The sequence below is a fragment of the Mastigoproctus giganteus genome, chromosome 10 (genome assembly GCF_048544385.1).
Source record: "Mastigoproctus giganteus isolate SK-2022 chromosome 10, ASM4854438v1, whole genome shotgun sequence".
NCBI classification, from domain to species: Eukaryota; Metazoa; Arthropoda; class Arachnida; order Uropygi; family Thelyphonidae; genus Mastigoproctus; species Mastigoproctus giganteus.
In genome coordinates this window covers 98,961,999-98,989,499 of record NC_143584.1, presented here as the reverse complement: position 1 = coordinate 98,989,499, position 27,501 = coordinate 98,961,999, and the positions used below count along the sequence as shown (strand labels likewise).

Genomic DNA, 27,501 nt, shown 5'->3' with positions numbered 1-27,501 from the left:
GAGTCTTTGTAAAAATAAAATATTAATAAATAATATTTTTTTTTATTAATATAAAATATCACTTATTTAAGAATTTGAACTTAATTTGTTGTGTTGAAGTAACAAGCAAAGACTTATCTCTCACACACACACACACACACACACACACACACACACACACACACACACACACACACACACACACACACACACACACACACACACACACACACACACACACACAGTCTTTTAAGAATCTTAGTTGACTCTTAGTCTGTTTTTAAATCCTTTTTTTTTTTTTTTGTGGCTACAGGAGTTAAACTGTATAGATCAGCAATTGTCTTAATTTTCACAGTAGGACAAACTTGTCTTTGCAAAGGCTTGCCTTGGTTTTGCACTGCTTTCAAGCAGATGGCTTTGCCAAAAAGTTCATTTGCCATTTGTTTTCAAAAGATCAGCCTACTGTTAAAGCCTTTTTTTTTTTTTTGTACCAACTTGTTCATTGGGTAGCAGATGGCCTCTGATCATAAACATGCAAACAAAGCTATTTTATTTTAAAAGAGTTGTAAAGAATTTGTTCGACATGTGGTGCCAGATGGCATACAAAATAAATTTTTTGAAGTTATAACTGAAGCTAGTTGAAAGTAGTACAATAAGGGCAACTTGTTACAGTGGCAAGTTCATTCTTGTAGTCACAAAATCAGATTAAAGGACAAGACTCATTATAAATATTCTCACAAATGAAAATAAGTTCCGACTGCTTTCGACTGTGTCCACCGGCCTGCCTTATGGAAACTACTAGAGGTTGAACATGTACCTCGAAAAGTCATCACACTCCTCCAAACTGCATACAACGGTTTAACCAGTCAGGTGCGCATCCAGAACGATTTATCTGAGGAATTTACCATCCAAACTGGAGTCCGCCAAGGGGATGTAGCCTCCCCGTTGCTTTTCAACATTGTGGTCGACGCCATTATGAGGCAAGCATTCAGAAACAGACAGGGCATACAATATGACAAGGATCACTATGTGACTGACCTGATGTTTGCTGATGATAGTGCTATCCTTGCCAGTAACGACGCTGAAGCCACGGACATCCTCTACGACATTGCCCGCATTGCCCGGCCATACGGTTTGAAGATCAATGCTGGTAAGACACAGGCCCTGACAACAGATGGGTTGCAAGCCACCATCTATCTCGAAGGCGTCCAGATCGAGCAAGTGCAGGACTTTAAATACCTTGGGTCGCTGGTCCAGGAGAAGAAAGTTGCATCCACTATGGAAATCCACAGCAGAATTGGACAGGCGGCCACTGCGTTCGCCTCGCTCAAATGGTGTCTGTGGAAGAGGACCAACATTTCCACAAAGACTAAAATCCGACTCTTCCGGACTTTGATTCTGCCCATTCTTCTTTACGGATCGGAAACATGGATTTGTCTCAAGTTAGATTTGAACAAACTTGAGGTATTCCAAATGCGATGCCTGCGGCAGATCTTGGGCATCTCTCTTCGCGACCGCATCATTAATGATACCATCCGCGCCAGATGCCAACAGCAACCAACCATTGCCGACCAAATCCAGAAGCGAAGGCTTAGATGGTTTGGCCACGTATGTAGAATGGGCACGAACAGAATACCATCCACACTCCTTTGGAGACAACGACCCACCCAATGGAGCATCCAACGGACCGCGCCTAGGAAAACGTGGGCCAAGCAAGTGGAAAATGACTTGAAGAGCCGACGTCTCGACCTTAACCAGGCCAGGACTGACGCCATTGATCGTAAGGTATGGAAGAACATCACAGAGCAAGTCCGAAACCTGGCGGCACCTACAGCAGCATACTGGTTGCGTGGCCAACCGCCTCCCCCAGCTGCCAGCTAAGGACCAAAGAAGAAGAAGAAGAAGAAGAAATAAGTTCCATTGTTTGTACTTAATATGTATTGAAATGTGCTCCTCTAAGACTGCTCAACTACTAGGTATGCCCTGGAAAATGTTAAAATTTGACACTTCTTAATCCCTGAGAGGGGGTGGATTTTAAAGAGTTTACAGTGTAGACATACACACAAATTTGGTTTACTTTGTAATAAATGCAATTATAAAAAAAACATAGCGAGTTTTTGTCATATCAGTTTGGGAAATCATTACCTCTAGAAATTACAGAGATAATTTTTGATGTGAAACATCCTTGGGGCACCTATAACTGAGTAAATCTGATTGGTCATGAAAAATGCATCACAGAAGTGACTTTGTCTGTGGTGCTTGCCAGAGGTGCAAGACTCAAGACAATAGCCTAATTGCCTATTTGATTGTAGCCATTTGTTAAACAGTGTGATGTCACAATCATAATTCCTGCAATAATAACTACAGGAAGTATGAATGCAACAATACAAGTATTTGTCAAAAATTTATTTTTTCATCTTTTATTTTTGTTTGCCTGCCTAATCTCCTTTGTGATGTGGTTACAGACCAGCTTATATCTACCATAGGCTTCCATGTCACCCATTAATTTATATTTTATATGTATCCCATACATTTTTCTTCTCTGCCATATGTCATTAGTTCATCTGACATCCATTTAGGCCTAAACCTTGAACAATATTTCTTAGTTGGTATGTAAAGCCTAGTAGCTTCCAAGATAAATTCTTTGAATGCTTCCCATTTTGAATTTGCTGTTGGTAACATCATCAGTTGGTCCCACTGTATAGAATTTAAATACTGTCTCAGTCCATTGTAGTCGCCTTTACGGAAGCAATAACCCTTCCCTTTACCCCTAATGGTAGTTACCTCTTTGAGTAAATCCCACTTCAGCACACTGTGATCCCTGCCACCTAGTGGTTCCTTAATCTGCAGATTCTTAATACATGAAGAATCACTACTGATAATCAGATCAAGAGTACTACTCCCTCTAGTTGCCTCCCGAACATGCTGATGTAGAAAACAGTCATCCAATAAATCCACAAAAGCCTTGCTAGTGTGTGAGTGACCAACTCACAAATTCCAGTCAATATCTGGGAAATTAAAATCCCCCATTATAAGACTCTCTGATTTACTGGCCCACTCTATTTCCCTGTGCAGTTTCTTATTATACTCATCAGAGTCATTAGGCCTATAACACATTCCTACTCTCAATTTTGATCTCCCAATGCTTATGTCACACCAAACTGACTCGACACTGCACTGTCCAGCGATGTCGACTGGCTTCACTTCCTTGGATTTTGTGTTTCTTAACTAATAGCATAACCCCCCCCCCTCCTTCTTTCATATCCTGTCTATCCTACCTATACACATTGTACTCCCCAAATTCCAGTTCTGCATTCTTTATATCTGTGTGACACTACATCTCTGATATCCCAACAATATCTGCCTTTGATGTTTTGAGCAATACCTCAAATTCATCAAATTTATTTACCAACCCCCCAGCATTGGTGTATACGCAAGTATACATGCACCTGTTCCTATTCTTAGCTACCCTAACACAACCCATGTGTTTACTTGTGCTGCAATGACTCCCAGTAGTCTCTGAAATACCCTGCATCTTGTTTTCTAGGCTGCTGCTCATTCCAATAGAAGCAGTGCAAGAATCACTTTCACCTCTGCCAGTGGCTACTGTTAATCTATTAGTCCTTGTATCTCCCCAAGCTAGCAGTTTTCCGACCCACCTAACACTGCCTCGATAGCATCAGCAAATATTCTTGCACCCTTTAAGTGTATCCCATCCCTGTAGAAACAGTCTCTCCTGTTGACAAGCAGACCAGGATGAAAAAAATTCTACCTTTTGAGCCTTACACAATCTTTCCAGGATTATTATGCTATTAGTGTTATCATTGCCTTTAACTATATCACTTTAGTGTAGTATTCTCAATTAAATTGAATTTGAACGGAAACCGTGCCACAGAGCAGCAAAGCAGAGTGCCCAATTTAGTGGGAGTGTTGTGGCATGGTGGAAAACTGGGGGAGGGGGATGGTTGAACTCTGAGTCAGCTTCATGAAATGTACTACTTGCCTATTGTTTGTGGACTATCTGGAATAGGCATGTCATACAGCTAAGGGGATGATGTGTATGTTTTATGTAAAGAGTGTGAGGATATTAGGCATCACCTCAGCATTCCAATGGGCATTTATGAGAATTTGATGAATAGGATTTGAAGATATTAATTTGGGGCTCATTGAGCTCTCAGCTGCTAGCCTCAATGCCACTGATTGCACTTGCACATCAAACAACATAGTGGCAACCCCAAAGCAAAATGCACGGCCCCACAGGATGTAGCTGTTGTCAGGGAATCACAAAATATGTTGTGACAAAAAGGATAGGTGGTATAGAATCAGGATATGTCTGCCAGTTTGATGAGTTAGAGCAAATATCTTTTAACGGCACAAAAGGTGATAGCATTGTACACATTGGAACTAATGACATTAAGAGCAGAAGATCTGAGGACTTTGTTAAAAAGTACAGGACAATGTTGAGAAAAAAGTTTTGAGTTAGGGGTAAATTTGAAAGTGTCTGCAATTCTTCACAGACTATAGGTGAGAGTACATGTTGAGAGGCTTGTCAATTAATTTGACCCTGGAGGGAATGTGCAAAGTTCATTGGGATAGAATTTTTCTCATTATGGTCTATGCTTGTTACCAGGAGAGACGGTTTTTACATAGAGGATGGGATACACTTAAATCGAATTGGTGCAAGAATATTTGCTGATTCTATCGAGGCAGTGGTAGGTAGTTCGGATAGGTTGTGGGGGAATATACAAAGTTGCAGGCAGAAGTGAAAGTGATCCTTGCACTTCTTTTATTGGAACATGCATCAACCTGGAAAGCAAGATGCCAGAGATTTTAAGGCCTGCTGTGAGTCATCAAGGAATAAGTAAATACCTAGGCTGTATTGGGGTAACTAGAGTAAGATCAGGTGAATGTATTCTTGCATGTACACCAATGCTGGGAGCATAGTATATAAATTTAATGAATTTGAAGCACTTGTCAATTCATTAGATGCAAACGTTGTGAGGATATTGGAGATGTAGTGTCACTCAGATATAAGGGAATCAGAATTTGAATATAGGGGGCACAATGTATGAAAAAATACATGTGGTAGTAGTAATGGAGGCATGTGATGCAAGAAAGCAAGCATATGAGCTTTTGTAGCATCAGCCAAAAAAAAAAAAAAAAAAATTTCACACATCCATTCGTAATAAAAGTTTGTCTAGTTCCTCCTTGAATTTATATAAGATATCAACTTCCATAAAAACAATTGGAAGTTTGTTCCAGGAATAAACCACTGGCTGGCTAAAGGCAAATTTCTGCACCACACTTCTGCAAACTGTCTCTTTCCTCAATTTGAATTTATGACCCCCCCCCTCAAGTATGTAATCTGAGCAAGAGGGTGAACCCCACCAGCATTGCACTTGCTCAAACCATTTAAAGCCTTAAAACACCTCAATCAGATCACCTCACAGGTGCCTAGTCTCCAGATGCTGGAATTTACAGAACAAGCTTTTCTTGGTAAGATCATCCTTTCTTCCCCTCACCAACATCATTGCCCTTCTATGTATCCATTCCAGCAGCTCTACATCCTTTCTAAAATGAGGCCTCCAGAACTGTATGCAGTACTCAAGGTGTAGCCTGACCATTGCATTATACCTAATGCAGTGGTCAGGCAAAGTTCCTATATATCATTGACAAGACCCCCATGAGCTGCTCTGGCAGCCAGTCTGCACTGCTCTGAAAACTTCATACCTTCAACAAAGTTGTAGAAAACTTCAACAAAGTTGCATTATCACTGTAGTAAAAACAGTTAAATTAATTATTCAAACTTATTAATTTGAAAAATTCTGAAGGAAATTATGAAGCTAAAATTGAGAGCATGTTGAAGTCAAAAGAATTTGAAGGAATCAAAATCGAAAGTAAGAACATATTTAAAAAAATTACCTCATGACATTTTTAAACTGCATTGTTTTATCCTTAAAGGATCGGTTATTAATGCAACAGAGGAGTAATTTTAAATTAAATAAAGAAAATAATGGTATCATTGACAATGAGGAATTGAAAGAAATTTTTAACATATGCTACCCAGAATCGTGGATTATGGAAGAATTTTTGTCTCCATGGCAAGAGGCATGAAATACAAATAAATTCGTTTTCTAATAAAATACGAAATAAAAATTAATGATTTTAGAGATTTTGTCAAAGACAGTTTATCTTTAAAATTGAGTGAAATTCTGTTTTTCAATTAAAAAAGCCAAAAATATCCTTGAAACCATTGCGATTAGCAGTGCTGAATCTGAGCGAGCTTTCAGTGTAATGAATAATATTGTAACAATAAAAAAAGAACATCTTTGAGAATTAAACATGTTGCAGATGTGGCGGATTCAGGGTAGGGATGCCGGGGCATGTGTCCCCCTCTGTCGTTTTTCGGAGAATATACATCAATCATTTAAATTCCCTTTAGCTATAAAAAAACATTTTTTTTTTTCATTGTTAACATAAGATTTTATCTATTTTTGCATTGTGACTCATCAATTTTCAACTGGCTACAGTTGGCAACACTGATGCTGATGTAATCTCCATTCTAATTCAAGGCATCACGCAGTTTGGTCTTGCATGATGGTTACTTCAAAGTAATTCAGACTTTAGCTGTGTGCCTTGTTTCTGCTAGTTACATTATATCTGAGTGTCATATTTGTTTTGTTCTGTGCATTATTTTGTACCTTGTTTGTGCACAAACATGGCACAAAATGGTGCCTCCCCTCCACCCTCATCACAAATGGTACCCCTCCTGTCATTTTTTTCTGGATCCAGTTGGTTGCAGATATGATGACCATACATCTAAATGGTAAACCATTGCTTCAGTTTGATCCTGTTCATTAAGTCAAATCTTTCTTCCATAATCATCGCTCAGCTATTGAGCAAAGCAGAAGATCGACAACAAATATTATTAAAGAAGTAAATTCTATATGACAATTTTTAGATTAAAATTTTCTTGAATATTTGTGTATTAATTTTTTTTCATGTAATCTGTGATTTTTTTTTTTGTACATTTTCTAAAATAGTAATGTAATATTTGTTTTTATATTGTACAATGTTTTGTGATTGTTTTATGTTATTTGTGAAATGGGTAATATTTCATATTATTTTCTATTCGCAATATTAAAATTATCGTGAAAAAAAATGCATCCATTAATTTCCCTAGTTGTAAAAAAAAGAGAAAAATAAAAAAGTGGCACTTGTGCCAAGTATGCATGGTAGATGGTTCTATATGAAACATCCTTCACATTTCTTTTAGGTATTTTGATTTATATATATTGATTACGAAATAAAAGAGATTTTGTATTGTAAATATTTTATTCATCATTCACAAATTTCCATAATTTCTGGAATAAAAGATACAATGGGTTTATGATAACTAAATGGAGAGACGGAATACTTGCGACTGCAACTTATCTAAATGTCTCTGGAAAACAGCGTCGATTGAGGTACCCAATCTTGTTGAAAAGATATACACAGCTGTTGAATGCACCTAATAATGAAATGTAACAAAAATACAAGACAAAAAAATAAACTGTTGACAAATATTTGTATTGTTGCAATCATATTTACTGCAGGAAGTATGATTGTGATGTCATACTATTCAAAAATTCTAAAAAGTTAGAACTTGAGATGCCATGCTGGTCATGAAAAATGCGCTGTGCGCTCTAATCACACTACTAGTGAGTGCTTGGCACAGACTACTGGTGTGAGCATGGGAAGTGCCTCTGGCAGAAGTTACAGGGTGACATCATTCATTGTGACTGATCAGGTTTACTAGGTAGGTACCCCAAGGATGTTTCACATCAAAAAGTCAGAAAAACTGCGAACCTATTGTTAAAATATTCGCAGCTCACCACTGCCATCATTATTTTCACTAATAACCCTGTCAACCTTTGTGTATCATCTGCAAACTGGGACATTAAGCCTGTTATACCCTCATCAGTATCGTTGATAAAGAGAGAAAACAACAATGGTCCCAACACAGAACCCTGGGGAATCCACTAATAATATTAGTCCACAACAAGCAGTGTTCATTGATTACAACTGTCTGTCTTCTCCCACAAAACCGTCCTTTTATCAATAGCAGCAACTTTCCATTTCTTCATCTATTGAAGTGTATCCACTGAAAAGAAAATAACTTCATCAATCCAATATAATCTGGTTACTGGGAGCACAAAATAAAGCATCGACCAATCCATACAAGTTTGATTTAGCTGATTTCAAAAATGATGCATTGCCAATTTATGAAATTTGTGCTTCCTTGGCACTATAAGAACATCGTTTTCAATGAGAACTTGCTCACTATGTAGTCACATACAGCAGTAAAGTACTTCCTCAGTGAAGAACAGAATCTCTTATTTCTTTTTCAGTCCTACTTTCATGACCTTTGCAGTAAAAATAACGAAACCATTCTTCCAGTTCTGTCTAGTTAAATAATCTACTTCAAAATGGAGTGGAATGTTTTTGGAAAAACCATTACAGGTTTTTTGCAATTAGACCATTAGCATTCTTTGCCAGAATGAATTTGATCTTGATATATTAAGGTGGGGTTGTTATTAAGTATTATATTATTGATAACTATATTGTTAAAAGAATTTCATTAGGGCTGACCTAGTCGAAGCAATAATGCTACATATACATAAAAATACTCTTCATTTTTTATACTTTTTTGCCAATAATAATAATATTAATAATAATAAAAAAAAATGATCATGGAGTATATGATCATCCATGGAGTATATGGATGATCATATACTCCATGCCATTGAAATTGAAGGAGCAGGAATACAGAGAGGATACAATGCCCAGGAGTTAGACACATGGTAAAAGTTGCAGATGGTGTGTGTGTCCGCGCTTGCCTGCCTGCCTACAAAATGATGCTTAATGATCAGCACAATGTAAATTCACCATATTTGCAGATACACTGCTGTGCAAAATTTAAAGACCAGTCAGGTTTTCACTTGTAGCTTCTCATAGGAGTGGCCTGGATATGGGAAAAGCATACCAAAGGAACCTTGTGAGGTACAGACATGAAGGAAACAACGCCGACACAACACAGGTGCCTCCGTAGCCAGGCGGGAAGGAGCAGCAGTGCGTAGCACATGCTTCTTGATTAGACCGGGGTTTGAGCCCGTCACCACCAAAAACGGAGGATGCGGAAAGGTCAAGGGAATGACCACTGCATATTGCCGGAGCAATGTGGCCTTAGTTGCTAATGCTCCTAAAAACCAAACAACAACAACAGCCGATACAACAACAGAAATAAAACGGTAAAGATGGAACAAAGGGAAGAGGTGGTCCTCAGTAGGAGATATGGTCACTCTTAATGTCGATGCAGGCTTTGCACTGCCTGTCCATACTCAGAACAATGTTGTCGATAAGTTCTTGCGGTAACATCATCCATTCCTATGTCAGTGCCATCTTCGGCTGGTGAACTTTTTCTTGTGGGTGTGGACGTGCCACTAGGCATCTCCCCAGAGTGTCCCATATGTGTTCAATGGGATTTAGATCGGCGGAACGGGCATGCCAATCCATACGAACAATGTTCCATCTATATCATTCAATTGATATAGATGAACAGTGCACTGTTGAGTCAGTTTGGTGTGACATAAGCACTGCGAAAGCAAAAATAAGAGTAGGAGTGTGTTATAGGCCTAATGACTCAAATGAGTACAATGAACAATTGTATAGAGAAATAGTGGGCTAGTAAATCAGAATGTCTTATAATGGGGGATTTTAACTTCCCAGATATTGACTGGAATTTGTGGGTTGGTCACTCGCATACTAGTAAGACTTTTGTGGATTTATTGGATGATTGTTTACTGCAGCAGCAGCATGTTGGAGAGGCAACCAGAGAGGGTAATACTCCTGATCTGGTTATCTTTAAGTAAATCCCATCTCATATGGGATTTACTTAAAGATATAATTACCATCAGGGCTTCCGTAAAGGTGACTACAGTGGTCTCACACAGTTTTTCAATTCTGTACAGTGGGATCAACTGATGATGTTACCTACAGCAAATTCTAAGTTGGAAGCATTCAAGGAATTAATCGTGGAAGCTACTAAATGTTTCATACCTATTAAGAAATATTGTTCAAGGTTTTGGCCTAAATGGTTGTCAAATGAACTAATGAGACTCGTGGCAGAGAAGAAAAATGCATGGGATGCATATAAATTATCAGGTGACACAGAAGCCTATGGAAGATATAAGCTAGTCTGTAATCAAGTCACAAAGGAGGCTAGGCAGGCGAAGGCAGATTACGAGATATCTTTGACAAAGGATACTAAGAAAAACAGCAAGGATTTCTTTACTTATATAAACCCTAAAAGGAATGGGATTAATCTGATTGGTCCACTTGATATCGATGGTTCGACTGTTGATGATCCTGCTCGGATAGCAAACAAACTGAATGAATATTTTGCATCTACATTCACAGATGAGGAGTTAAGGATTGAAAATGGCAGAAGGTTATCAAATTGTAGCAGGGTACTTAATGATTTTGTAATAACTGAGATCAAAGTGGAGGAGAAATTGTTGACATTAAACATGAGAAAGGCACTTGGGGTGGGTGGGATCTATCCAGTTATATTAAAGGAGGTGGCAAAGGAGGTAAGCAAACCCTTAGCCATAATTATGAGAGCATCCTTTTACTCAGGGGAGGTCCCCACAGACTGGAGATGTGCAAATGTATCCCCAGTTCACAAAGGGGGATTGAAGGGTGACACGAGTAATTACAGACTAGTTACTTTAACTTCTGTTCCAGGTAAAATAATGGAGTCACTGGTTAAAGATGCATTGCAGAATCATCTAGACCAGACTGCAGCAATAATTCAGATGCAGCATGGATTTGTTAAGGGAAAGTCTTGTCTGACAAATTTGATTGGATATTATGATGTGGTTACAAAGGAACTGGATGCAAAAACTAATTTTGATATCATATACTTGGATTTCAGGAAAGCTTTTGACATTGTTGTGCATGGAAGACTACTGTAAAAATTGGAGCGAAATGGTATTAATGGTAAGTTGCTACAATGGATAAAGGGTAAATCCTGCAAATTGCAGTGGCTGGAGGCTAGGCAACAACCACATACACAACACATAAGTGTTGTGTATGTGGTTGTTGTCCTGCTGAAAAATGGCATCAGCCACCCAGTAAGTAAAGGGTTCTAGAATCTTGGCGTAGTGGCAAGCAGTCAGATTGCCATTGATAAACACCACAAGTGACTATCAAAATCGATTGCTTCCCACATCATAATTCCAGCAGGTTGTGTAGTACAATTTTCAACAATAGCTTTAGGATCATTGCATTCAGCACGTTGTTGTCACATGTGTATGCTGCAATCATCGAACACCAAGCAGAAATGGGATTCATTGCCAAAGACCACTTGATGCCATTCTTTAACTCAGGTGTCCATGTATGGATCCATTGCTGTTGACAATGTCAGAGATAATTGTTGCGATGTTTGGGATGCACAGTCTCCCTTCTGCTAGTTGGTTTGCCGTAGTTGATGATGTCACAGCTCCTTGGATGGTAGCCAGTGACTCTAGGTGCAGTGTAAACCTCTTGGTGGATAATGCCAAACCCCATTCTCTAGTCCTTCATGCTGTATGATCTCTTCATTTTTATATTGGCCGAAGCTTCTGCCCAGTTGGTCTCATATATTAATCATTTGTATATCTTGGTGCAGTTCATCCACCTGCTGATTTGCATGCACTTCTGATCTTGTGCTGCAATTTTATTTTTACAGTGTGTATTTCTGTTGCCTCTTGAAAATTACAAAATTATCCCAGAGTTCTACAATTTATTTATTTATTTTTTTTTTGTGTAGCATGCAATTAAAGATAATTTCTTGTTATTTTTTAGGTTATATCTATGACTGTGAAAGGTCCAGGACTGCAAAGAATGGTTTTAGTAGATCTACCAGGTGTTATTAGTGTAAGTTGATCATGTATTGCTATGAATTTTAAGGTAATTTTTATATTTCATTGATAATTAATGATTCATTGTTATAATTTTCTTTTTAATAAATAGACAGTTACAACTGATATGGCTGATGGCACCAGAGAATCAATTAGAGAAATGACCCACATGTATATGAGTAATCCCAATGCCATTATACTCTGCATTCAAGGTATGCCTGATTGAAATTAAGTATGGACTTAAATATTGTTCTGTTTTTAAATTTGAAAGGTTGTACTTTTGTATCAGACTACAGAATTATCCTACATAAAATATATATAATGTGTATTTACATGGGAAATTAGTAAAATGATCAGGTTTTTTATATAAAATAAACTAAGAATTTATTTAAAATTTTAAGTTAAATATTTAATAGTGAATAATTTGAGTATACAGCAATCCCTTTCCAACCATGGACTTGTCAACTATGGATTACATAATGCAGTTTTATTTATTTATAGACTGAAAACAATTCATGTTTTTTTTTCCCTCTCTTTTTAACTTATACAGTAGACCCTTGATTTTCCGGATGGATGGTAAAAAGAATTTCCTGGTTAATCCAGAAATACAGTAAGTCCCCGACATACATAAGAGATACTTTTCAGGTCTTCTTACATAACTCTGGAATGGCTAATAAAATATTGCTGCTATATCCCTAATATGCCAAAATTACAAAAACCACATAATGTCCTCAAATTGTTTGTTATTTGGAGCATTAGCAACTAAGGCCATATTGCTCCGGGATATGCGGTGGTCATTCCCTGACCTTTCCACATCCTCCATATTTGGTGGGCACGGGCTCGAACCCCGATCTAATCAAGAAGCATGTGCTGCGCATTGCTGCTCCTGGCTACGGAGGCAATGTCCTCAGAAGAATGAAGAAAAATAGTTATATATTTTTCATTAGTTCAATTAAAAACTTTATCTGGGGACAGCAGTGAAGTAGCCAGAGTGGCACATAAGAAAAGAAAACATAAAAGGAAGAAAAAATGCATGTTATTGTACTTTAAAATCTGATATAAATCTGATATCTTAAAGCGGATCAACACACAATCTGGAGAAAGATCACTGCAGGAGTTCCCCAAGGCGGAGTTCTCTCCGGAGCATTATTCACCGCAGTCATTCTTCCGTTTGTGCAACAGAGAGAAGACATACTCTGCTATGCCAATGATATTAAGATATTTACTCAGATTAACCTCGGCGAACATCTCTCAAACGTCAATAAAAAGATCTGTGAAAAGTTACGTAACTTAGGATCCTATCTCCGTCAATTTGGCCTCCTCATTAACCCTGCCAAATCAGCACAAATTGTCTTTTCTCTGAAGCGCCAACCCACTGAAATCCAAGCCTCTCTAGACGGCATTCCCTTCCCAGTGGTCAAGATGCATACAGACTTGGGAGTCATCTTCGACTATAAACTGAGCTTCAACCCCCACATTGACAAGCTCACAGCAAAATTCTGTAAAATGCGCTGGACCACAAAACAACAACTGCTCCACGTTAGGGATCTAGATGTGACTCGTCGATACGTATACACCTCAGTATACTCCGTCGTACTGTATGCCTCGGAAATTTGGGGGTCCGCGGCCCCTACCAACATCAAACGCGTGTACTCCGCCGAATACTGGCTCCTTCGTTGGATCACGCAAAAACATCGTCGTCCACCCCAGCAAAGAACAACTGCGATGGCGAACTCACTTAATTTTGCCCGACTTCCAGATCTTGTATTTGAAAAACGCCTCGTTCTCACTGTCAAGATGACAACCGGAATGGTCTCGGAGCCAAGCATCTGGGAACTATGTGGCTGGAGAATCCCTCTACCCGGACTGAGGTCAGCTCCCACGCTCACAGCTGACTATAACAGACTATCGCTCAGTGACCGCTTTCTCCCCAGGGAGATGCTCCCCACAATTGTTTCAATTGACGGCGACCTCTGTAGGTTTGTGAAGGATCGGAGGTACCGAAGACAGATCCTTAAGAGCCTGACCTTGGCCAGGCAAAGTGCACATTGATAAGGGCAGCATAATAATAATGCCCAATATATCGTAAATATTGTTCAAAGCACGATGTCTTTATGAATACGTTGTAAATAAAGTCAACAATATCTTTATGAATATAAATATTAATATAACATAATGTAAATATGAATACCTTTATTATTTCATTGTAAATACTGTCAAAAGCATATATTCTGTAAATAATCTGACATTGATTCTATTTTATTGTTGGCACTGGGGGATTAGCCCGAACTTCGATGTGGGCTCCCTTCCCCCAAAGCTATTGTCCACCAACCAATGTAAAACCCCTGGCATTGCTGCTGTGAAGGGTCTATTGTATATACCATGTTTGTATACAATAAAGATTAAAGATTAAAGATATGTATTTCGTAGCCTTTGTTATTATAGTTGACCTTTATTGGTGCCGACTGCTTCTCGTATTCTCTCTTTCTCCTTTATTGTGTTCACCGTTGCCACTGACAAATCTGAATTCCATGCAATACTTGTTAATATTTGGCCATTTTCATACATCGTTATTATTTTAATTTTCTGATCCGACTCGATCGTTTTCATTTTCTTGATAAATTTACTAGTACCGCTGTTGCTTATTTTCTTAGTCGGCACCATGATAACAGTCAAAATTAAATTTTCTGAAAAGAACTTCACAAGGTTATCACCCCACGCAAGCTCACATTTTACCAAAGCACATTTCTGGAGATCACTGCCAAAAAACAATTTGCACTTTCTGGTTTATTGGGCTTGTCTGGAGTGTAACCAATTTTAAACGGGTAGTAAACTCGATCTTATTTGATTTGCTATAGTTACCGATAGCCTAAATTCTGTGGGTTTTTATGTTATGGTGAAATATGTTTCCCCTTCACCGAAATCTTCAGCCATGTAAGTCCGAATCTACATAAGTCGGGGACTTACTGTATCGAAAAATGTTCAGCAACCTATGTAAAATGTATGGCGATAGATAAAAAATTAAAAAACTCACCACGCACTACTTGCGTGTCCAAATACACGAGTAGTGCGTATTGGGTACACATTTATGTTTTACGATGTCGATTTTAAATCTTAATAGCTTCACTTTATTTTTTACAATGTCGTGTATGGTTTGGTCACCAACATTATGATGCTTCTTTAGAGATTTAACGGATGCACCGTTTTCAAAATTTTGAATAATTTCAAGTTTTTGTTTAATTGAAAGCACAACTCTTGCATTTTCCCATTATTTTTGTGATTTCTAAAAAAAAAAAAAAAAAAAGTTACTATAAAAAAAAAATTCTGATATCTCTGACATAAATAACGAAACAAAATATTTCCTTTTATTGTGCTACGAAACACCACAATTGATGTGGCACACTAAATCAAACTAAACATTTGGTTGGTTTTTTTTTTTTTTTTTTTTTTTGAATGGTGTGTGTGAAGACGATGAGGATTTCAAGATAATAGGTACACTAATCTCCTAGGCCCCGGGTGCCAAGCGATTGTGACTGAGCGATTTCTCTGTGCTATTACTGCGATTTCTCAAAAGTGATTTATAGTTATTTTGAGTTCTTCACGTTAATAAATCTATTCATTTAAAAACAGCTCTTGTAACAAAAACACTTGTACAGAGCAAGAAAGGAAAGGCACCTTTCTTTATTTCTTCTAGTTTACTACTAACCACTTACTACTTTTCGCTTGGTCACACCAGGCACTGCTCCTGCCTCCCCGTGGCGGGGCCGGTAACCTTGGCAGAAAAGTTCATCTGCCAGGGGCTAAGAGGAGCCAACATGGAACAAAATATGTTTCCAACTCTAGAGCCGTCGAGCTGTCGGCCAAACACTGAAAATGACCATGATTCGTCGCAAGCAAAGAGGTTGAAAACCAATCCCTCGGCGACAGACTTACCTGCATTCTTAATCATGCACTCGCTATCTGACCAGCCTCTCAGTAAGCTATCCCCTTTTTTAATCCAAAAACATCTGGAAAGTATTGCAGGGTCTCCCAAGACGGTTAAGAGACTGCAATCAGGGGACTTACTTATTGAAACTATAAATGGCAAACACTCTGAAAAATTACTTAAAAAGACAACTTTCGCTGGTATTCCAGTGAAAGTAACTCCACATGCAACCCTAAATACATCAAAGGGTGTAATATCTAGTTGGGACCTGATGAATGTGACGGAGGAAGAAATTAAAGAAGAGCTTCAGGAACAAAATGTAATAGCTGTAAAAAGAATTATGATAAAAAAAGACAATATTCTCACACCTACCAGAAATATCATTCTTACATTCAACAGTCCAAGCCTACCCACATCAATAAAAGCTGGATATCTACTTTGCCGCACTCGTCCTTTCATACCCAATCCATTGAGATGTTATAAATGCCAGAAGTATGGCCACTCTCAAACAACGTGCAGAAGCAACCCAGTTTGTCCCAACTGTGGATCCTCCGATCACATTCAAAGTGATTGTTCGGTGAAAGAAATGATCTGTCCCAACTGCAAAGGCAACCATCTGGCCTACTCTAAGACATGTGAGAGGTGGAAAACAGAGAAAAAAATTGTGAAATATAAAGTTGAAAACAGAGTTAGTTATCAGGAGGCTAGAAAATTAATTGCACCGAGTATACCTAACCGTACCTATGCCAATATTACAAAAAAATATCAAACCATTGCCACACAAACCGATGTTACCGTACCTTCAAACACTTCCATCTCTGACTGGGCTCGGGCTGTTCTCTCTCAGCAACAGTCCAGTGCCGTTAAGCACTCAGACCAAGCAAATAATACGCCTCTCACAATACCAGCAAAATCTCAATCTCCGCCAGTGAATGCCACTACAAATAATAATAGTTCGTCTTCGAAAAAGATTATCCAAGACAAATCGATGGAGGCAGAGTATCCATCCAAACAGGAAGATCCAATTCTGGAAATATTTGCTGAAGAAGAGATGGACACTGGTCGCCCTTCCTTTCCGAAAAGAGAAAAACCAAAGCCAGAACGCCATAAGACAGCCACGTCAGGTATAGCTTCTTCCTCTAAATTCAAATAATGTCTAATATCTTGCAATGGAATTGCAGAGGCTTTCGTGGAAACATTGATGACATTCGTTATTTAATTAATCGCTACTCTCCAGTTGGTTTCTGCCTGCAAGAAACCTATTTAACTCCTCAAATTTCCATTTCCATCAAAAACTACTCGATCTATAGACGCGATCGGAACACATCCGATTCTGCTAGAGGTGGTGTAGCAATTTTAATTAGTACAAGGATTCCAGCTAAGCAAATTACTCTCCAAACCCAAATCGAAGCTGTCGCTGTGCGTCTGATTACTCAAACTGCATTAACTCTAGTCTCACTTTATCTCCCACCAAACCATGCTTACTCTTATAATGATCTTAAAGAACTTTTATTGCAGCTACCCTCCCCTATCTGCCTGCTAGGGGACTTCAACGGCCACCACCCTTTATGGGGTTCATCTAAATTAGACAGACGCGGCCGACTGATTGAAACTTTACTGGAAAAAGAAAACCTCACTCTTCTTAACAGTGGCTCGCACACCCATATACAGTTACCCAATGGACAGACTTCTGCCATTGACCTATCGATTTGCTCCCCAATACTGTTTTCAGCTATGCAATGGTCCACCCTGGATGATCCCATGGGTAGTGATCACTTTCCAATTGTTTGTAATCTGTTGACTACCCAACCACAATTACAACATCCCTGCAGGAAATGGAAATTCTCTAAAGCCAATTGGGTGAAATTTCAATCAGCAATCACTCTTGACAAAAAAACTATTCAACTACAGCCCATTGATGAAGTTACTGATTATATTACATCCCGCCTTTTAGTTGCAACTAAGTACACAACTCCGTTATCAAATCCCCCGTCCCGACGGCATTTCAACTACTGGTGGAACGAAGAGTGCACAAGGGCAAAGAAGGAAAAAAATAAAGCATTTAATTTATTCCGTCGATCTCCAACCACAGCTAATCTAATTAGCTACAAGAAACTAAGGGCAAAAGCGCGTTACATTCAAAAGCAGGCCAAGAAAGATTCTTGGACTAGGTTCGCATCAACTATCAATAGGAACACTGACTCCAGACTAATATGGAAAAAAATTAGGCAGCTTTCTGGGAAGTTTCCAACTGTTCCTTCCCCAATTCTCTCCTGCAATGGGCAAGAACTCTCTGCTCCTATAGATATAGCCAATGCCTTGGGCAAAACTTTTGCTGAAATATCGGCTGCATCAAACTACACTCCAAAATTCCAGAAAATCAAGACTGCCAAAGAACAGAGACCTATCAACTTTCGAACCTCACTGTCACTTCCATATAATCAGCCTCTGCAATATTGTGAACTTTTACAGGCCATCAGAACAACACGAAACAGTGCCTCTGGGCCAGATGGCATATATTATGTCATGCTGCAGCATCTCGATGAGAAAAACTTACAAATTATTCTAATCTTTTTTAACCGGATCTTCCTGGAAAATATCTATCCAACCTCTTGGCACCACGCTACAGTTTTGGCATTTTTGAAACCTGGAAAAGATCCATCCAGTTCTAATAGTTACAGACCAATATCACTGTCAAGTTGCCTTGGTAAAATTCTCGAAAAAATGATCCATAGTCGACTCACTTGGATCATTGAAACTCAACATCTGCTGCAGCATCTCGATGAGAAAAACTTACAAATTATTCTAATCTTTTTTAACCGGATCTTCCTGGAAAATATCTATCCAACCTCTTGGCACCACGCTACAGTTTTGGCATTTTTGAAACCTGGAAAAGATCCATCCAGTTCTAATAGTTACAGACCAATATCACTGTCAAGTTGCCTTGGTAAAATTCTCGAAAAAATGATCCATAGTCGACTCACTTGGATCATTGAAACTCAACATCTACTGAGTAGCCGACCGGGCTAGCCGAGTGGGTAAAGTACCTGCCCGGCAACCCAAAGGTCGCGGGTTCGATTCCCGCCTCGGGCTTGGATCAAAGTACTGCAAAAACCTTGGGAGGTGCAATATGGCCACAGAAGCCTATGCGCCAACAACTACCAAATCAAAAAAAAAAAAAAAAAAAAAATCTACTGAGTAATTGTCAACATGGCTTTCGCAAAAACAGGTCATCCCTAGATCTGATGATCAAGGCGGAATCTGAAATTCGCAATGCCTTTGTGAAAAACGAACACCTTGTCATGGTCTCCATTGATATAGAGAAGGCATTTGATACTACCTGGCGGTATGGCATTCTCAGCGACCTGTATAATCTTGGTCTACGAGGCAACCTACCCATTTTATTAGGAACTTCTTGAAGAGCCGATCTTTCCAGGTGAGATACCAAAATTCCCTTTCTGCTACATTCTCGCAGGAAGAAGGAGTACCACAAGGATCAGTTTTGAGTGCAACCTTGTTTGCCCTGAAAATTGATTCCATTACAAAAGTACTCCCAAATACTGTAGAGGCTTACCTTTACGCTGACGATCTCGCTATTTCTTGCCATTCTCAGAACATGAGATCTGTCGAAAGGCAATTGCAGATGTCCCTCAATAAAGTTCAAAAGTGGGCTGAGCTCAATGGATATCGTCTTTCCCCACAGAAAACAGTTGCGATCCACTTTTGCTGTCAACGCAAATTGCATGCAGATCCTGAACTTCGGATTTCAAATTCCACCATTCCGATTGCCAGCAATATGAAATTCTTATGACTAATCCTGGACAGTAAGCTCAACTTCTTAGATCATGTTAAATTAATACGTACTGCCTGTCTTAAAAAGATCAACATGCTAAGAGCTTTATCTGCCCTCTCTTGGGGAGCAGATCGTACAACTTTGCTGCTCTTATATAGAGCACTGATTAGATCCCGTTTAGACTATGGTGCTCCAGTTTATGATTCTGCCCGAAGGAGTGTGCTACGCTGGCTGGATCCTATTCAACATAATGCATTGCGGATTGCAATTGGTGCATACAGGACATCTCCAACTCAGAGTCTATACATTGAAGCTAATGAGCCCCCTTTGCATCTTCGTAGAAAAATGTTACTACTTAAATATGCAGCCAAAATACAGACTTGCCCTTTGCATCCTATTCAGCCATACCTTTTTAATCAACCACTAGTTAATCTCTATAGAAATAAACCAAGTAAAATCCAACCGGCTGGCCTACGGCTCCTTGAAATATCGCAGAACTGGAATGTTCCTCTCCACAATAGGCAACAGATAAAGAATTACTCTCATCCACCATGGACCACCTTTCCTCAACTGACCTCTGATTCCTATTTCCTTCAATGGGGAAAGAATTGCCTACCGGCAGTGACTGTGCAACAACTCCATGCTAGCCATATTCAAACCTATGCCGACTTCTTACCGATATATACGGATGGTTCCAAATCTCTGTCAACTGTTGGAGCAGCAGCAGTGTTTCCCTCTGCTATCATATCAGCTTCTCTTCCACCTGAGTATAGCAACTTTTCAGCAGAACTGTATGCAATACAGTTAGCTCTACAAAATTTGAATTTACATCCATCTGCAAAATATATAGTTTATACTGACTCTCTCAGCTCAATCAAAGCAATGCAGAATACATCTCAAAAGAATCACCATATTGTAATGAAAATCAGGAGTTTGTTATTGCAGATTTATGATCGTCAACAACTAGTAAAGTTTTGCTGGATTCCAGCACATTCAGGCATAAAAGGGAATGAAGTGGCTGATATATCTGCCAAAAGTCCAAATTCAGACCTAACTTCTGTCCCTATTCTAGCGCCCGATTATAATACCTTAATTCAAGCAGCATGCCATGCACAGTGGACAGAATTATGGCATAACCAAACGAATAACAAACTTTTCCGGCTGAAACAAAACCCAAAGTTCTGGCATTCCAGCAATCAGACAGTGCGGCGGGAAGAAGTGGTACTCACACGAATGAGAATAGGACACACCCATCTGACTCACCTCCACCTACTAATGGGCGATGATCCTCCTCAATGTCCACACTGCTTAGAACATCTAACAGTCAAACACATTCTGATTGACTGTCCGCAGTATCAACAACATCGAGATGCAATACTTCAAAATATGGATAATCATTCAGAAACATTGACATTACATCATATCATTGGAGAGGATGCAAATGTTAACAAACTTTTCTGCTTTTTAAAACAAATCGGAGTGTATCATCTTTTATAAATAGGCTACAGAACTGAAACTAATTTAAACTGGATTATTTTTTAATATTCCTAATAACAGGCGCACTATAGCCATAGCAGCTAATGCGCCAATAAACACCCATACCACACACACACTAATCTCCTAATGATGACTTATAATGCCACTTCTTGTTGCTTATTTACGACTTGCAAAATATCTGTTTATACCTATTCTAGTTATTACTTGAATTTTATGATTTCTTATTGATTTTTTTTTTTTTTTTTTTTTTTTTTGGAGACTTGAAGTGTCCCGGTTAATCCAATCCCGGTAAATCGAGAGTCTGATGTATATGGTTTAGTCTCTTTAAACAAAGAAACATGACAGTTATTGCACCACTTTCTGGAGATTGTGTGGGCAGGTCTAACGGGCAGTAAGGGTGTGCGTGCATATGTGTTAACCCCCACAGCAACTAAAGCTGTGGGCTGTATTTTGTATCTATATTTTTAAGTTGGCTTAATGTTGATTGAAGGAAAACTTTTTTTCCCTGGAGAAAAAGCATATGACCCTTGCTTGAGACTGACTACCTCAACACTGTGTTGTTTAAAAAGCCCATAACAATTAGTATTATGATTATTATTTGTTTCTTGATCAACTGCCCCTGTGTAGAAATTTATCTGAAAGTATGATATACTTATGTCCATCAGTACTTAATAAAAAAAAAAAAAATTATAATAATGAACAACCATATGTAATTTTTATACATGCAGTTATATACATTATCATCATTGATCATTTGACTGGGAATTAAATCATCATTTGTACAGTCTTTTATCCTTTCAAACCCTTTTTAACTGTCTTAAAACATTATTCTGTTAAGTTTATGGGAGTGTAGATTTTGTTCTCCTTTTCTTCTTCCTCTTTCTTCATTAAATATGGAGTTTGGTGTATTTCAGTTGCAGTAAGATTCCTTAAGTGTAATATGGAAACCTGAATGACTACATTCAGGTTTGCATATAATATAGTTCTTGTTATTGTAAAGGGATTCCGGCAGTCTCATTCATCCACCAGAACACCTACTGTTCTAGGCTCCAAAGCACTTGAATAGGTGTTTGGGTGCAGAAGACCAAATTATTGAGGCATATAAGGAAATGGGAATGAGAAATTTCTAGATGATTCGGTCCCTAGCATTTTGGTTCCAAATTCCTGATAATCTTTTTTTTTTTTTTTTTTTTTTTTTTCAGCCAATGTGTAGTCAAGCTAAGCTTTTGTTCTAATGCCTTGAAAGTATTGAAATGTGAAGTTGCTGTCCTGCATCACTCTTAATAATAAATCTATTTGATTTTTTTTTTTTTTTTTTTTTTTGGTAGTTGTTGGTGCATAGGCTTCTGTGGCCATAATGCACCTCCCAAGGTTTTTGTAGTACTTTGATCCAAGCCAGAGGCGGGAATCGAACCCGCGACCTTTGGTTTGCCAGGCAGGCACTTTACCCACCCAGCTAGCCCGGTCGGCATCTATTTGATTGCTTCTCTTCTTTTTAGTTATGGTCAGATATGCTAACATCAGAGTTTAGCTGTAAACCTATTACTAGTAACTATGATTATAAATAACACAGTTGGGTATTGGCAAATGTATTGTTGTCAGATGTGAGAGCTCTAGTGTCAACTGCATATTTTATGTCATTGGCATAAGATGTAAAATCATGATGCCATGCTAGAAAATATTCAATGGCTGCTGCAAACAGCATAGCTGAAAAAACATCTTCTCACCCCCAAGTGAGGGCATATTTAGTTCTTGGTTCTAGTTGTATTAATCATGTCATCAAAATAGCCTTGATAATCTGTGGTGTTTTGCCCATCATTCTGAAAAGGGTGCCTCCGTAGCCAGGAGCAGCAGTGCGTAGGACACACTTCTTGATTAGACCGGGGTTTGAGCCCGTGACCACCAAATACGGAGGATGTGGAAAGGTCAGGGAATGACCACCGCATATCCCCGGAGCAATATGGCCTTAGTTGCTAATGCTCCTAAAAACCAAATAACAAAAAACAACAAACATTTTGTCTTTAATGGTTAACTTGTAGCTGAACTTTGTATTTTTGTAATTGGTCACTTGTATAGTGAATGTTTTGTAAGATTTCTCTGGTTATCTATGCAGGGAATCAAAAATGTATACCAGTTAATTTATTAAAGAATTTTATAATTATTATTATTATTATTATTAAAATACAAATAAAAATTCAATTCTATGTACAATTTTTCTTATAATCAACATTTAAACATGTTAAACCTTAGACTCACACTTACTAATTGAAGAAACAGTGTTACAAGTCCTGATTGAATCTGCTATTACGTGATCAAAAGCTTACTTAAAGACTCACTGTGTTATTGTAGTTATGTAATAGAATAATTATAGAAACTCCAAATATTTATTTTTCTTTATCTACTAACATCTATTCTATTGTTTGAACCTTTCCAAAACCAAGAAAACACCATACTGTATGAGCTCTACAAATTTCCTTCCTATGGCTCTTGCTGGAAAAGCTAATCAAATTTTGGTTACATGGTTTCTTGGAGCACCACTCAACATGGGCACCTGTTCAACTCTCCCAGTGACTTAATGTCCATAGCATGTGTTACTGCCTAACATCATAGGTTTCCAGCATGTTTGCTGACCTGTGGAAATTCAGAAAGGGGGGGATGTGGTGGTTGAGGTGGAGGCTGTGATTAAATGCGCAACTTTCACCCCTTGCTTTGACACGATAGGTCAACCATGTTGATTGATTCCATGACTCTTCTTTCACAGTCCTTTGGATAATATTCAGGCTTGTTGCTTTCCAGCTAGTTCAGACCCCAGGCAGTGAACCAATTGAAAAATATCTGTGAATCGTGATAATATATATCATTCTTTTAGGACCCCAACATGGTCCCTATCAGAAAATAATGTTAGATGTGAGCATACTACCACCACAGCAGAAGCCCGGGACTAAAGACATATTATGTCCCAGATTCCTGATAATGAATTCTGTTTGTGAGAACTCCTTATAGAAAATGCCATCCTTCTTTGAAGATAAAAAAAGCACTCAAAACCTTTGTTGATGTTATTATGTTGATTTCCAAATTGGAAATGTGTACATAATGGTTCAAACTTTTTTGTGGTATTTTCTTACCACTTCTTCAGTGATGATAGCTATCTTTGCAGTATCACTGTTACAAAAGATCACTTCGGCCACAAGAACTTATAAAACAAGTTCTTGTGACCAAAGTGATCTTTTGTGACAGTGATATAGTAAAGACAATGACAGCTGTCTTGGTAATATCACAAAATGTTTGATCCCATTATGTACATATTTCTAATTTGGAAATAAACAATAATACCAATGTAAGTTTTGAGTGCTTTATCATCTTCAAAGAACACATTTTACCTGCACATCATGCTACTCAAGGAATATCTAAAATCGTCCTTCTTTATCCAGAAGGTTTGCAAGGCTCCCCTGAATCTGTTAAAAAGGCTGCGGTATTCCCAGCCTTTTGACATTTTTAGGGTTGCACCCTGAGATTTGGGGTTAGGTTTTGCAGACATTCTCATTGAAACAAAATGTGATGAATACTCAAAACAGCTCCTTTGAGTCACCTCTTTTGTTTAGAGGGGTGATGTCAATCTCAATAGCCCACTCATGAGTCACTCAATTTGTAATGTAATCCTTGAATGGGATCTCTTGATGTGTCTAAAGAGAATCTGTTTTGAATTAAGATCACAAGGAATGAAAACCACAAAACAAATATCCATTTGTAAGGAATATTTTCCATACTAAACTAATCCTTACATTCAGTTTACCACAATTTCCAAATTTTTAATGGGGGGGGGTTGTTTGTCATGGTACACATGCATGCATGCACTCATGTAGCCTACGTATTAACTATCAAGGAGAGCACTCTGCATGTAGAGCATGCCATAGTGAAAAGTCGAAAAAAAGATAAAGATTAAAAGCAGCACTGAGCATATTATATCAGGAGCCAACAAGAGTGGGGGGAACCTATAAAATAAACCATCGTATGCTTAGAAGGTTGCAGGAATAGTTTCCTTTTGAACCCAAATTAAATGACTATTCCACAAAAAGAGTCATTTATTCCCAATACATGCTTATTCATTGAAATCACAAAAACCTGCACAGGAAGAATAGTAGTTGCTATTATTATATCATTACCTCCTACTGCACCCTCCTCTACTGAAACCAATGGAAAATGAACTAACAAAGCATGAAATACCCACTGTAAAAAAAAAAATAATAAATAAATAAAAAAATAAATTTAAAAAAAAAAAAAAAACCCAACAAGTCAGCTCTGGAACCCTTTGAAAAAGAAGAAATGGATGCAGACAAAATTCATGGCCCAAGTACCAAGTTATAGTGATCAAGCAATTTTCTGAATGATTCATAGAGCGTTTACTCCAAGCCACAGTTCTTCTTCAGTTTGAAAGGTTATTTACATTTTCTTTAATCAGTAACAAATTTAGTATTGCAAATTGTAAGCAAGTTTCAGAAAGGAAAACCACCTTTCTTTATATCGCTTGGTCACTCTAGCAGCACTGCTCCTGCATCCCCTGGGGTATGCAGGAGCAGTGCTGCTAGAGTGACCACTACAAAAATAGACTGACCATTATGCCCCATCTCGACAGAGGACCACGAGGCCAATAATGGTCAGGGAATCACTGCATTTCGAACGCTAAACAAATCGCCGCAAAGGAGAATCGATCGTAAGATCAGTCCGCCACACCGATCCCCAAATCGAACCGCCAATGCAGGGAATTGAACAGCGGTGGTCCTGATGCAGCGAAAATCAAAAATAGAACAGACATGAGCACTCCAGTGCAAAGCCACACTACTGACAAAAGTAAACGTAACCCTTTTATATAAACGAATAATAAACTATAGATGGCAGTACAGGCACAGCGTTAGCAATTCGCCCAATGCTATCATGTGACATAATTATACATATATTTAAATAATGTTGAAATAGTTGGAAAACAGAATATTTCATAATAAAAATAAAAAGAACAGCATACACAGGGGCAGCAAAAAGCATATTCCTCTACATGATGCTTGAAATATAATCATATAAATTAGAATAAGGTTTAAAATAAAAATAAAATAATGCCAGCAGTACGGCAAGACAAGAGCGAAAAGACAAAATTAAACCTAAATTCAAATCAAGCAGGGAGGGAAGAGATGGGTAACAAGAGTAAAAATGCGGCAGAAACTAAATTAATTTAGAAAATCTAAATGTTCGAATAATAATTCTTTGAAATTTAAAAGCGAATTAAATAGAAATTTAACAGTGCCCCCTCTGACAGGCACCAGGTCCAAATTTATATGAAATATCACCAGAGATTTAAACCATTACAATAAAACAAAAAAAAAATAGACAAAAATAGACTGACCATTATGCCCCATCTCGACAGAGGACCACAAAAAAAAAAAAAAAAAAAAAAGAAAGAAAGAAAGAAAGAAAGAAAAAAAAATAAATAAATATATATATATATATATATTTCTTTTTTTTTTTTTTTTTTTTTTTGATGATTATAAGTTTTGTTTCTTTCATCATTTGCTACTACTAATGGTATTAAGGCTTCAGTCTTGAGAGGTATCAGAATGAAAATTCTTTATAAAAGCGCCGACCGGGCTAGCTGGGTGGGTAAAGTGCCTGTCTGGCAACCCAAAGGTCGCGCGTTCGAATCTTGCCTCAGGCTTGGATCAGAGTAGAAAATGCAAAAACCGTGGGAAGAGCAATATAGCCACAGAAGCCGATGCGCTAACAACAACAAAAAAAAAAAAAAAAAAACTTTATAAAAGTAAGTTTATCAGCAATATCATTAGGTGATATTGTTTTATAAGTTTTTAAATTTATACATTTAATGTGAGAAAGAAGGATATTTTAAGAAAGAGTTATTTTTTGAAATTTGTTTGGGTGTTTCTGTCATGATTTTTTTTTAAGGTATTCTAAATAATCAATTCTAAAATTTTCAGATGGTTCAGTTGATGCAGAACGTAGTATAGTCACAGATTTAGTTAGCCAGGTGGATCCTCAAGGCAGACGAACAATTTTTGTTTTAACTAAAGTTGATTTGGCTGAACAAAATATGACTGATCCATCAAGGGTAAGTTTGTAAATTGTAAACTAAAATGACTTTAAGAATTTGGGAAAACTTAGATTAATTGAATTAAAATAATATATGTTAATAGAGTTACATTACCAAAATGAGTTTTTGAACATTATTTAGTAATACAGTAGAATCCCATTAATACAGACTTCAGTTTAAATTTTCTGTTTTGTAATAAAGAGGTTTGTAGTAATTGGGTCTGCCAAAAGTGTCAAAATTAAATTACAGTTAACTCCCGATTATTTGGGGG

General features: G+C 37.9%; 1 protein-coding gene across 4 annotated transcripts in view; it reads left to right on the top strand.

Moving 5' to 3' along the window:
• Positions 1-27,501, top strand: part of Opa1 (Opa1 mitochondrial dynamin like GTPase) — a 648,761-nt gene that overhangs the window by 224,203 nt on the left and 397,057 nt on the right. For all 4 annotated transcript variants that reach the window (XM_090383387.1, XM_090383386.1, XM_090383389.1 and 1 more), the window contains 3 exons: positions 11,866-11,937; positions 12,034-12,133; positions 27,118-27,248. In XM_090383387.1, the coding sequence (XP_090239513.1) occupies positions 11,866-11,937; positions 12,034-12,133; positions 27,118-27,248 (303 nt within the window). The remainder of the gene's footprint in view (positions 1-11,865; positions 11,938-12,033; positions 12,134-27,117; positions 27,249-27,501) is intronic.